This window comes from Nerophis lumbriciformis, linkage group LG08 (assembly GCF_033978685.3).
Source record: "Nerophis lumbriciformis linkage group LG08, RoL_Nlum_v2.1, whole genome shotgun sequence".
Taxonomy (NCBI): Eukaryota; Metazoa; Chordata; class Actinopteri; order Syngnathiformes; family Syngnathidae; genus Nerophis; species Nerophis lumbriciformis.
In genome coordinates, this window is record NC_084555.2 from 47172501 (window position 1) to 47185447 (window position 12947).

General features: G+C 39.7%; 1 protein-coding gene across 2 annotated transcripts; it reads right to left on the minus strand.

Annotated features, from left to right (window-relative positions):
• Positions 1-1576: 1576 nt before the first annotated feature.
• Positions 1577-12463, minus strand: LOC140678994 (uncharacterized). 2 transcript variants are annotated; one of them, XM_072913698.1, is made up of 3 exons: positions 12201-12463; positions 11814-11926; positions 1577-3686 (listed from the first exon to the last, which is right to left on the minus strand). In XM_072913698.1, exon 3 carries the CDS (start codon positions 3634-3636, stop codon positions 2338-2340), a length of 1299 nt encoding a protein of 432 aa, XP_072769799.1. In that variant the 5' UTR covers positions 3637-3686; positions 11814-11926; positions 12201-12463; the 3' UTR covers positions 1577-2337. The 2 variants fall into 2 exon arrangements, with proteins under 2 accessions (XP_072769799.1, XP_072769798.1); XM_072913697.1 differs by having other exon boundaries at positions 11814-12463.
• Between the last annotated feature and the right edge of the window lie 484 nt (positions 12464-12947).

The following is a 12947-nucleotide window of genomic DNA, read 5'->3' on the forward strand; positions in this document are numbered from 1 at the left end:
TATGGCCAAAGTAATAATCAAGATTATTGTTATCAATATTGAAATCATGATTACTGATTGTTAAGTGAAGCAATGTTGGGGTGTGAACGTAATACCATCATGTCATTTGTAATGTCTAATAAAAAGACTATAGATAAACGTTATCCATATATCTAAATACAAATATTAGGTTTTTTTTATTCTTTAATAATATCAACTTGTCAGCTTTTTTTATTACATGATGCGTTTAACTCTATTTATACTTTTTGATGGACAGAGTTGTTGTTTTTTAAGTTCAGCAGTAGATGATGTATCGGGACAGATCCATTAAGAGTTTGAGCAGAAATATGTCGTATGGGAAGTAACTATACACAATAAAACATTAACTAAATGCTGTGTCACGTGAATGTTTTTTAAAGTAGTACCTTTGTGACATGAAAAAAACTCAAGTAATGTAAAAACAGAAACAAGGCGTTTACTTTTTGATATCAAAATAAAACACAAATCAGTTTGACTAATGAAGATGAAGTCTAAAAAAACAAGCTTTGTTCTTCTCCAACGCCTCCTTGTGGTTCAGTACAACAGTTTGTCCAACAACAACAACAAAACCCGGAGTGATACCTCTCACATCGAATACACAATCTTCACAGCCTGCGTTCAATTCGATGAAATGACAAAACATTTTAGCTAGTATTGATGTTATTTCAACACTGATACAGTTTGCAGTTAAATATAGGATGAGTGAGCATCCCAGTCAACAAACGAAATACTTTATAAAACAAGTTGTGACAACGTTCACGACACATCACCTGCTGCATGATTCCCTACCTCATTAACTGTCACAACAGTTGATGGACGCTGTATTGAGAAAATAAAAGCAACATCAAATAGTTTTTCTCCTTCGCTGTATACTTTTAGTGTGGGGACTAGTGCGTCTGTCTCCAACATTGTCCACACCTGTCTCCATCTAAACACAGCAGTGCGCTCTAAAACGCACGCCGGGAAGCGAGAGAAAATTACGTTAAACCAAGCGCTTGGCTCCGTTTACTCTGAGGGGAAATTTCCGGAGCAAAGTACGTGTAGTTAGTCCACAATGAATATCAAACTACGCCAGTGCGCATGCGTCCCGACTTCGTGTTGCCTGAAATGCATTAATAAATGACGGGTTTTTGGTAATTAAAAATTTAGACGGTATTACTAACCGTCTGGGATTTTATCGCAAATTATCAATATACCGTTTACCGTTAAATATCTAGTCCGTTAACAAGTAAAAAGTCAAGGGCGGACACGGCATGTTCTTGTGGCAAATGCTGTTCATTTTTTCGGGCATTACGGCAAATGACCAGGGTGGTTGCGGCAATTGTCGCGGTTAAATTCGAGCCCTGACTAAAATCGCATCTAGAACAAGTTTAGACAGCCTTTTTTAAAGGTGATCAAATTCAAATATATGTTCAAATATGTTGTGATATTTGACAGGGCATTTGACTTTTTTAGAATTCATCATCACTCCTAGGAGCTGTAAACTACATATAAAACATATAAACAACAAAATATCAAATATTAAGCATCTGCAATATTAAACTGAACAAAATACAACAAATATTAACTACATTTATTGTATCCAACTTTTGTTGAAGCATACATTGCTTATTGAATAAATGTCTGGGGACATACATATAAAACAATCACAAAAGCAATATTTATATTACAAGAGCGTAATAATAATGGAATGTCGTATCATGACTCAACCAATGATTCATAAAATCACATTTGAAAAATAAATGATCTTGTAGAACACAAATGTGTTGAAATGATGTTTAGAGTACATAATATGCTTCCAGAAGTGGTCCAGATGTGAATCAATACATTTGAACTAAGAGTGATTTATGTGTACACAAAAAAAGGCATGTAAAACAAATATGTATGTCACATAAATTAATTCATCCATGCAATCATTTAAAATTAGAAGTGAAAATATGGAAACACTCCATACATTTAAAACAGATTTGAAAAACCCCGTTTTGTATCAGCATAAGACTGAATTATGGATATCCTTATGTTTATTGTAAGTAATATGTTTTGTACGGTTTACATTTCTAAAGTGAATGAAAGTCAATATAAAATGGATATAAAATAAACTGATGTTTCAATTTCCACCTTTTCCATCGAATTACTTATTGTTCTTTATAAATATGTTACACAATGTTGTATATTAATGCATGGAGTAGACTGAAATAAAATCCCTCATCTAAAATATTCAAACCTATAAATGGTAGCAACATATTAAACAGGATAACGTTACACACGACAATGATGTCACGTGTTATATGTGGTGATGTTGTTAGAAAATCTGCAGCTTCATTTGCTGTTGCTGTTCTCACCAGCACACTTGTGTTTGTTACATTGGTCCTTAGAAAGGAATATTTCACCACACGCACTGCAACTCAACACTTTCTCAGCGTGCATTTCCATGTGGTCTTTCAAATCTTGACTTTGTACAAAACCTTTACCACAGACGTAGCAGACAACAGGTTTTTCACCAGTGCGTTGATTCATGTGTTTTACAAGTGCTGATCGGCCGGCAAAGCTTCTGTTGCAGCATGAACAGGAATATGGTTTTTCACCAGTGTGCGTTCTCATATGTAATATAAGTTTGGAATTTTCTCCAAAGCTTTTCCAGCAGTTGGAACAGGAATATGGTTTTTCACCAGTGTGTGTTCTTAGGTGAATTTTCAAATGTTCCTTTCGGGAAAATCTTTTCTTACAAACTGAGCACATGAATGGTTTGTCTTCAGTGTGTGGAGTCATATATGGTTTCAAATCGGTATTTTGAGTAAAATGTTTACCGTGGGTTGAAGATGAAAACGTTTTTTCAGCAGTGCTTTTTCTTGCATGTGCTCTCAAATGATGCTTTTGAGAGAATCTTTTACCACAAATCGAGCACATGTACGGTTTTTCACCGGTGTGCGTTCTCATGTGTAGTGCAAGTTTTGCCCTTTCTCCGAAGCTTTTGTTGCAACTTGAACAGGAATAAGGTTTTTCACCAGTGTGTATTCTTATGTGGGTTTTCAATTGTTCTTTCTGGGAGAATCTTTTACTACAAATTGAGCACATGAATGGTTTTTCACCAGTGTGCGTTCTGATGTGTATTTTTAAACGACTATGATATTTAAAAGTTTTGCCACAGTGAGAGCATTTATAGTGTGTGACGTCAGTGTGACATGACATGTCATCATCAGTGTCAGAAGAGTGTGACGTTGTGTCGTCACTATCTGACAGTGGAGCTAAGAGCTTGTCTGCTGGTGATCCTCCACAGTGGTCTTCATCAGCTTCTGTTTTCATGTGTTGAATTGAGCTGCTGCTTGAAGGCTCCACCTCTCTCTTCTCCTTACTTTCACCTTTGACCTCATCTTCACTCTTCACAGTGACATCAGTCAATGGCATCTTGGTGACATCAACCTTCTCCAGTCCTTCAAGATGCTCTCCTTCTTGACTAATGCTATGTTCCTCCTCTTCCTCTTTAACGTGAGTGGTCTGTTTCTCCACCTCTTCCTCTTTAATGTGAGGAGGCTGTGACTCCTCTTCCTCTTTCAAGTGGGGGGGCTGTGGCTCCTCTTCCTCTTTAAATTGGGGGCGCTCTGGTTTTCCCTGCTCCATCCCGCAGGTCCACTTTTGCTGCTCAGGGAGAAGATGTTCTTTACAGACATCTGCAGGACACAAGAATACAAACACATGTTTTAGAAAAGTCCAGCGTTGCTCAGTCCCCACTTGACATTGTCCTGCACCACCATATGTTCTGACAATGTCTCGGATCAATCACCACGTTGACATTCAAGATGTCACGACCATACCGTACATCAGACAAAAACAAAAGTCAAGAAAAAACACAAAATAAACAGCAGTAAAATCTCACGTTCTAACAAGTAGGATTGTTAACGATAAACCGATGCAACCAGATATCCGGTTCGAGAAGTTGCCGGTTCGGCTAAGCCAGTTACAGCCCCCTCAATCCATAAGGTTCAGTTGTGAATCTTTAGGCTAATCGAATGTAAGCACGCACGCACGCACGCACGCACGCACGCACGCACGCACGCACGCACGCACGCACGCACGCACGCACGCACGCACACACGCACACACACACACACACACACACACACACACACACACAAAGGGGAACATTATCACCAGACCTATGTAAGCGTCAATATATACCTTGATGTTGCAGAAAAAAGACCATATATTTTTTTAACCGATTTCCAAACTCTAAATGGGTAAATTTTGGCGAATTAAAAGCCTTTCTATCATTCGCTCTCGGAGCGATGACGTCACAACGTGGCGTCACATCGGGAAGCAATCTGCCATTTTCTCAAACACAGAGTCAAATCAGCTCTGTTATTTTCCGTTTTTTCCGACTGTTTTCCGCACCTTGGAGACATCATGCCTCGTCGGTGTGTTGTCGGAGGGTGTAACAACACGAACAGGGACGGATTCAAGTCGCACCAGTGGCCCAAAGATGCGAAAGTGGCAAGAAATTGGACGTTTGTTCCGCACACTTTACCGACGAAAGCTATGCTACGACAGAGATGGCAAGAATGTGTGGATATCCTGCGACACTCAAAGCAGATGCATTTCCAACGGTAAAGTCAAAGAAATTTGCCGCCAGACCCCCAGGAAAAGAGAGCGGATGAGGGTATGTCTACAGAATATATTAATTGATGAAAATTGGACTGTCTGCACTCTCAAAGTGCATGTTGTTGCCAAATGTATTTAATATGCTGTAAACCTAGTTCATAGTTCAATCATCTGGGAGCCGCGCTGAGTGCACCTCCAAGCGCGCTCGCGCCACTCAAACTGCTGCAAGCAGCTGCGTTCTATCTTGTTTTAACATCCTGTGGCACTCTTCTGGGATCACGGCGGACGAAACTGCTCATGCTCAGGGTGTTTGTGGAGGTTCGGGGTTTTGCACAAATGTGATGCACCATGTTAGATGTCCCGGTTTTGTGACTGTCGTAGACATAAACAGCGTCGCAGCTCTTGCAAATCACGTAGCCAGCATTACTATCATCCTGATTTACAACCTCATAAAAACGAGTCCACGCTGAACTTTTCTGGCCTTTTTTCCCCCTGGTCTTTAGTATTCCCTTTTTTAGTTTGTCGCGTACCACGTTTGCTGCCGGCGTTGCCATCTCTTTTTTTTTTTCTTCTTCTGTTGTGGCGTGCTGCAGGTGCCTGCTCGTTTTTCGTATGTGGGTAACAACATTTAACTATGTATATATATTTCCGAATTGGTTTAACTGCCACCCGCCTGAATCTATTTAAAATCTAATTTTTTTTTATTTCAGCCGCCCGACCCGACTCGACCCGCGGATAAAATCTAATTTTTTTTTATTCCAACCGCCCGACCCGCGGATAATCCGCGGACTCCGCGGTTGTGTCCGCAAACCGCGCATCTCTAATCCCTACAGTCAAACGCGGTGGAGGTTCACAGATGTTTTGGAGTTGCTTTGCTGCTTCTGGTAGCGGATGCCTTGACTGTGTGCATGGCGTCATGAAATCTGAGGACTACCAAAGAATTTTGGGGCATCATGTAGGGCCCAGTGTCAGAAAGCTGGGTCTCCGTCAGAGGTCATGGGTCTTCTGGCAGGACAACGACCCAAAAAATAGTTCAAAAAGCACACTAAAATGGTTTAAGACAAAGCGCTGGAGAGTTCTGAAGTGGCCGTCGATGAGTCCAGATCTAAATCCTAAAGAACGTATGTGGAGAGATCTAAAAACAGCAGTTGGGAGAAGGCACCCTTCAAATCTGAGAGACCTGAAGCAGTTTGCAAAAGAGGAGTGGTCCAAAATTCCAGTAGCAATGTGTAAGAAACTGGAACTAGAAGACCACCTGAAAACCACTCACACAGACATTCAAAGATTCGAACAGAGAGAGATACCATCAGACATGCCACCAATACCTCAACCAAAACACCAGCTGGATGACAGTCCCCCAAGGTGGAGCGAGGTTGAGGAAGCAGTGAGTAAGTCAAGGGCAGCTTCAGCTCCAGGACCAAATGGAGTTCCATATCAGCTGTACAAAAATTCCCCAAATGTCTTACGCTTTCTGTGGAGGCAGATAAAGGTGATGTGGACGAAGCAAACCATCCCAAAAGTGTAGCGCAGAGCTGGGGGAGTGTTAATCCCCAAGGAAAAAGATGCCTCAAACATTGATCAATTCCGGCAGATCAACCTGGTAAACGTTGAAGGGAAGGTCTTCTTTAGCATCGTTGCTAAAAGGATGACAACAACGTACCTGAAGCAAAATAGCTTGATTGATACATCCGTGCAGAAAGCTGGAATACCTGGTTTCTCAGGCTGCTTGGAGCATACGAGCATGACATGGCTCCAAATCCAATCTGCCAAGAGGGAAGGAAGAGACCTGCACGTCTTATTCCTAGACCTAGCCAATGCTTTCGGATCCGTCCCTCGTTCTCTCATCTGGACCGCCTTCAACATCTTTCACATCCCAAATACCATCACAAACCTGGTGAAAAATTACTTCTGTTTTCTGCATTTCTGTGTAAAAACAACAGAATACACAACATCATGGCAATCTCTGGAAGTGGGAATAATGGGTTTTTGCCCCTAACCCCCCAAACCCCCACTCAACACTATGTGCTGATCAATCTGAGGGATTGTACTATCTAGTCCTATGAGCTCAACTAACATGTATACATACACATGCATATATATACACATATATACATACATACACATGCATATATACATATATACATTAGGGATGTCCCGATCCGATATTTGGATCGGATCGGCCGCCGATATTCGCAAAAAAATGCGTATCGGCAAGGCATGGGAAAATGCCGATCCAGATCCAGTTTAAAAAAAACTCCGGTCCGTGTTTTCCAACGCACCTATTTAAATAATACATTCCACTTTTCTGCTGCTCCCTAAGCTCCGTTCCGCATTTTCCAGCACACCTTCAGCACATCCACAGGTCTGTGGATTCTAACGCAGTTGCTTTTAGCTGCTGGCATTACACGACAGGCTCTTCTCACTCTTTCCTGTGTCTCCCTCTTACAGACAGAGAGCGCACCTTCTTACACACGTCACATACTGTCACGTCATACGTCACATACGTATACGTCCTCTCCCAGCAGAGAGCGAGGTAGCAGCATGGCTAACGTTCGCTGTGATGCTAGCGCAGCCGCTAAGGTGCGCGCCTGCTTTAAGCGTCCTCTGCGCACGGCAAATCTATGCCACGCACAAAATCAAATAAAAAAATAAGCGCATAACAATTTTCGACACACGGACACGACAGAGAAAACCGTTTTCGTCATCATTGTTCAAATATTGTAAGGTCTGTCGAGACGCTTATCTCCATTCGGTGCCACACGTTCACACCATCGCCGAGGCAAACATTTCCACGTCAACACCGTATGAAAAAAATAGTAATTTTTTTTAGTTGTGATTTCCCTCTCTGCATGAACGTTTAAAAGTAGCATATATTAATGCAGTATGAAGAAGAATGTTTTAATGTAGACATGCAAGCCTTGAAAGAAAATGTTGAAAATCAAGACTACATTTCCTGCAAATGGGTGCATTTCTACCCTATATTTTAACTTTAGATTTATTCTCATATCAAACTATTTTAGTTGTCTTTGACACTTACATCCGGCGCCCCCCTCCACACCCTGGATTATAAATAATGTAAATAATTCAATGTGATTATCTTGTGTGATGACTGTATTATGATGATAGTATATATCTGTATCATGAATAGACCCTGACTTAAACAAGTTGAAAAACTTATTCGGGTGTTACCATTTAGTGGTCAATTGTACGGAATATGTACTTCACTGTGCAACCTACTAATAAAAGTCTCAATCAATCAATCAATCAAAACACATAGAATCATCATACTGCTGTGATTATATGCATCATATGCAAGAGTTCATTCAAGGCTAAGGCAAAATATCGAGATATATATTGTGTATCGCAATATGGCCTTAAAATATCGCAATATTTAAAAAAGGCCATATCGCCCAGCCCTAATTCAATGATGCCATTTCTGTTTGTCATGTATAATTTTGTCTATTTTGTGTTTATCCTTGAATAAACAGGTCAGTTTCTTGTTACCAACCATTGTGTATTATTCAAACTCCCCTAATTCAGCTGGCTAGTTGTTATCAAGAGTACTAAAACCCTTTTCAACATGATTCTGACAACTAAGTAGGCTAAATAACTTTAAACTTTAATACATGCTCGGATAGGCCAGTATCGGTCAGTATCGGTATCGGTCAGTATCGGTATCGGATCGGAAGTGCAAAAACAATATCGGTATCGGATCGGAAGTGCAAAAACCTGGATCGGGACATCCCTAATATACATACATACATACACATGTAATTAAAACAGTAGCATCGTTCACCCAACGAGGGACTTCTCCCAGTAGCTCCACCAAATCAGCTGATGACTTTATGAAATTATTTACTAAGAAAATTTAACAAATTAGAAAGGAGATTAAAGATAACGGGTCCCAGCTTAAACTGGGTTCTACTAACACAGATAGAAATGTATGTACGACGGATAATGCTCTCCAAATTAATCCCTCTCTTTTTGAATAAATAATATTAGAGGAACTCCTGCGACATGTAAATGGAACAAAACAACCAACATGTTTGTTTGACACACTTCCTGGGAAACTTATCAAGGAACTGTTTGTTTGTAGCATTTTTGAATTGAATTGAATTATTTATTTCAAACCTGCACAGTACAACAACACACTGTTTTTTTTTTTTTTACAATTTGGCAGAGACATTTATTCAAGGCTTGAAAAGGGGTTGGATGAAGCAAATGCTTATAATATCCCAACCCCTCTCACTCATTCCACATTTAACATAAACAATATAATACAAGAACAATACTATACAAACAAAATCAAGAAAAACTCCAGTACACTAACAATACAATAGTACCACTGTTACTATGAGACAAGACGAGACAGAACACACACACACACACACACACACACACACACACACACACACACACACACACACACACACACACACACACACACACACACACACACACACACACACACACACACACACACACACACACACACACACACACACACACACACTCTCTGACCATACACCTCTCTCTCATCGCTCTGTGCTGAGGGCATCACTCTCTTTCCTCCTCCTACTTCTTCAGTACTTCTTTTTTAAACAGTCTTTTAAATGTAATCATGTTAGAACAGGTTTTTAACTCGTCCCCTAAGTTGTTCCACAGACTGACTCCACGCACTGAAATGCACATTGATTTTAAAGTTGTTCTAAATTTAGGCAAATATAATTTGTTGTTTCCTCTTAGACTGTAACTATGGTGAGCATCTCTATCCTGGAATAGGTTCTGTATATTGGATGGTAGAGAGTTTTGGGATGCCCTAAACATAATTTGAGCAGTTTTAAAGTTGATTACATCTAGGGATGTCCCGATCCAGGTTTTTGCACTTCCGATCCGATACCGATATTGTTTTTGCACTTCCGATCCAATACCGATACTGGCCTATCCGAGCATGTATTAAAGTTTAAAGTTATTTAGCCTACTTAGTTGTCAGAATCATGTTGAAAAGGGTTTTAGTACTCTTGATAACAACTAGCCAGCTGAATTAGGGGAGTTTGAATAATACACAATGGTTGGTAACAAGAAACTGACCTGTTTATTCAAGGATAAACACAAAATAGACTAAATTATACATGACAAACAGAAATGGCATCATTGAACTAGGGCTGGGCGATATGGCCTTTTTTTAATATTGTGATATTTTAAGGCCATATTGCGATACACAAACTTTTTCCTGGATATTTTGCCTTAGCCTTGAATGAACACTTGATGCATATAATCACAGCAGTATGATGATTCTATGTGTCTACATTAAAACATTCTTCTTCATACTGCATTAATATATACTACTTTTAAACTTTCATGCAGAGAAGGAAATCACAACTAAAAAAATCACTATTTTTTTCATACGGTGTTGATGTGGAAATGTTTGCCTCGGCATTTTGATGGTGTGGACGTGTGGCACCTAATGGAGATAAGCGTCTCGACACACGTTACAATATTTGAACAATGATGACGAAAACTGTTTTCTCTGTCGTGTCCGTGTGTCGAAAATTGTTATGCGCTTATTTTTTTATTTGATTTTGTGCGTGGCATAGATTTGCCGTGCGCAGAGGACGCTTGAGCAGTGCGCAATTGCACAGGCGTGCACCTTAGCGGCTGCGCTAGCATCACAGCTAACGTTAGCCATGCTGCTACTTCTCTGCTGGGAAAGGGCGTATACGTATGTGACGTATGACGTGACAGTATGTGACGTGTGTAAGAAGGTGCGCTTGTCTGTGTGTGAGAGGGAGACACAGGAAAGAGTGAGAAGAGCCTGTCGTGTAATGCCAGCAGCTGAAAGCAACTGCGTGAGAATCCACAGACCTGTGGATGTGTTGAAGGTGTGCTGGAAAATGCGGAACGGAAATTACGGAGCAGCAGAAAAGTGGAATGTATTATTTAAATCAGTGCTTTGGAAAACACGGACCGGAGTTTTTTTTTTTAAACTGGATCTGGATACGCATTTTTTGGCAAATATCGGCGACCGATCCGATCCAAATATCGGATCGGGACATCCCTAATTACATCGTGCAGTTTAAGTTGCTTTAACTCCATGAATAGTGGGTTTGAATGATGTCTGTAGTGAACATTGGACACAATCCTAATGGCCTTTTTCTGCAGAGTGACTAAAGGCTATAAATGGGATTTATAACAATTTCCCCAGACTTCAACACAATAGTTTAAATACGACATAATAAATGAATGATACAATAACAGCAGAGCATTGGTGTTCAATAAATGACATCATCTCCTCATCATTCCAACACACTTAGCAACGTTTGTCCTCGGGTCATTTATATGAGGCTTCCATGAGATATTTTCATCTATTTCCACTCCTAAGAATGAATTTTGTTGAACATATTCTATTGGTGTATCATCAATAACAATCCTGATGGGTATATTACTTTTGCGATTGCTAAAGAGCATGATTTTGGTCTTCTTTAAATTCAGAGACAATTTGTTGGTATTAAACCAAGTTTTTAACTTGATCATCTCCTCAGTTACAGAGGCTAGACGTTGCTTCATGTCGTCACCTGCACATGTAATGGTTGTATCGTCAGCAAAGAGGATGAACTTCAGCAGTGTTGATACTTTACATATTTCATTGATATACATTATAAATAGTGTGGGTCCCAGTATCAACGGACATTAGGACCATCAGTGCGAAATATTCACTTATCACATGCCTCTGTTTTTCATACATAAACAAGGGTGATTGTTTTTTTTTTTTAGCACTTTGCCTTTCCTTTCTTTCAAATTAATATTCTATGAGTAATTTTACTTTTAGTTACAGCTGTATGAGCAGCACAGTTACACATATTTATGAATTAATTAGTCATCTTTGTTGTTCATAAGAAAATGTCCAAAATAACTTAAACTGCATTTAATAAGTCTATGGAAAAATTAGAGCCATTAAATATGGGTATGCTTAATAATCCGTCTAGTTTTCTTGAACAGTATAAAAACAAATAAATGCATCACTAAACAATTAATCTTCATAATCAATGAGGCGGCGACTTGTCCAGGGTGTACCCCGCCGTCCGTCCGAATGTAGCTGATAGGCTCCCGAAAAGGGACAAGCGGTAGAAAATGGATGGATGGATGTTAATGATCAAATATAAAGTTAGTAAACACGTGAGAGTAAAAAGTAAACAAACCTGTTCTGTGTGACACAAGCTGATGTTCCTTGAAAACAGCGTCCAGTAGTTGATGTTGTCGCTCCTTCTCCTCTTTTGTTGGACAAACTTCCTCCTTGTACTCTGCTATCGTTCTTTCGCACATTTTCACACAATCACAACACTTTACACTCACATCTGATCTCTGCTTAGCGACGTGTTGATAACTTCTGGGTAACTTTGTTAGCAGCTAACAAGCTAAGCTAACTAGCAAGCTAAGCTAGCACGAGAAGCGTCAAAGTGCGCTCAGACTAATGTATCCGGATGTAAACACATACATCAAACGCTGTTTACTCTATTATACACATATGATATAAGGGTACATGTACGCACAGATTAGGAACAGAAAACTAGAAAGAATATACTAACGTCTTTATCAAACGCCATTTTGCTTTGTCATCGTCCTGTTTTGTTCCCACGCGATGTTGTCAGATCTCGCGAGAGAAACATCAAGACCTCATAGATTTGAACACATGCCACCTTCTCGTCCTATGGCCCGCACTAAATTCTACAGTATGGTAGGTAGCGGTATGAACCTTTCAAGCCATGGCTGCAACCCGACTGTAAGAAGAAGAAAAATAGAGCTGGTTGTTTAGTTCTCTCGCGAGATACGACTGCCACTACTTGATAGGTCCCAGCAGACCCAAACGGTCCACGCATGCGCGAAGACAATGCCAACTTATTTTACGGCAGTAATGTTCGTGCACGCCGGTACTGTTACCATTGTTTTCTTTTTTGTAGTCTTTATTTCAATAACAATGTCACTAAAAATATCACATACAAAACAACAAAACAAAAACAAACATTGTCTAAGGATTTAGAGATACTGTATCTATTTTTGAAAACGTACGGATACATACAAGGAACCAAACGATGTGCGTAGCAAATAAATGGCAACAAAAATCAATCTTTTTTACAACTTTATTTACAAATTACACCAGTTCATTTAAATTTAAAGCTCTACTTTTTGTTAGGCCGCAGGTATAGCTTTAAGTTGAGTGCCTTGTTTAAAGAATCACGGATCCGGCCTGCCAGCGTCCAAAATCCGGTTAAGTAAAAAAAAATAAAGAAATAAAATATATATATATATATAAACATTTTTTAATTATTATTATT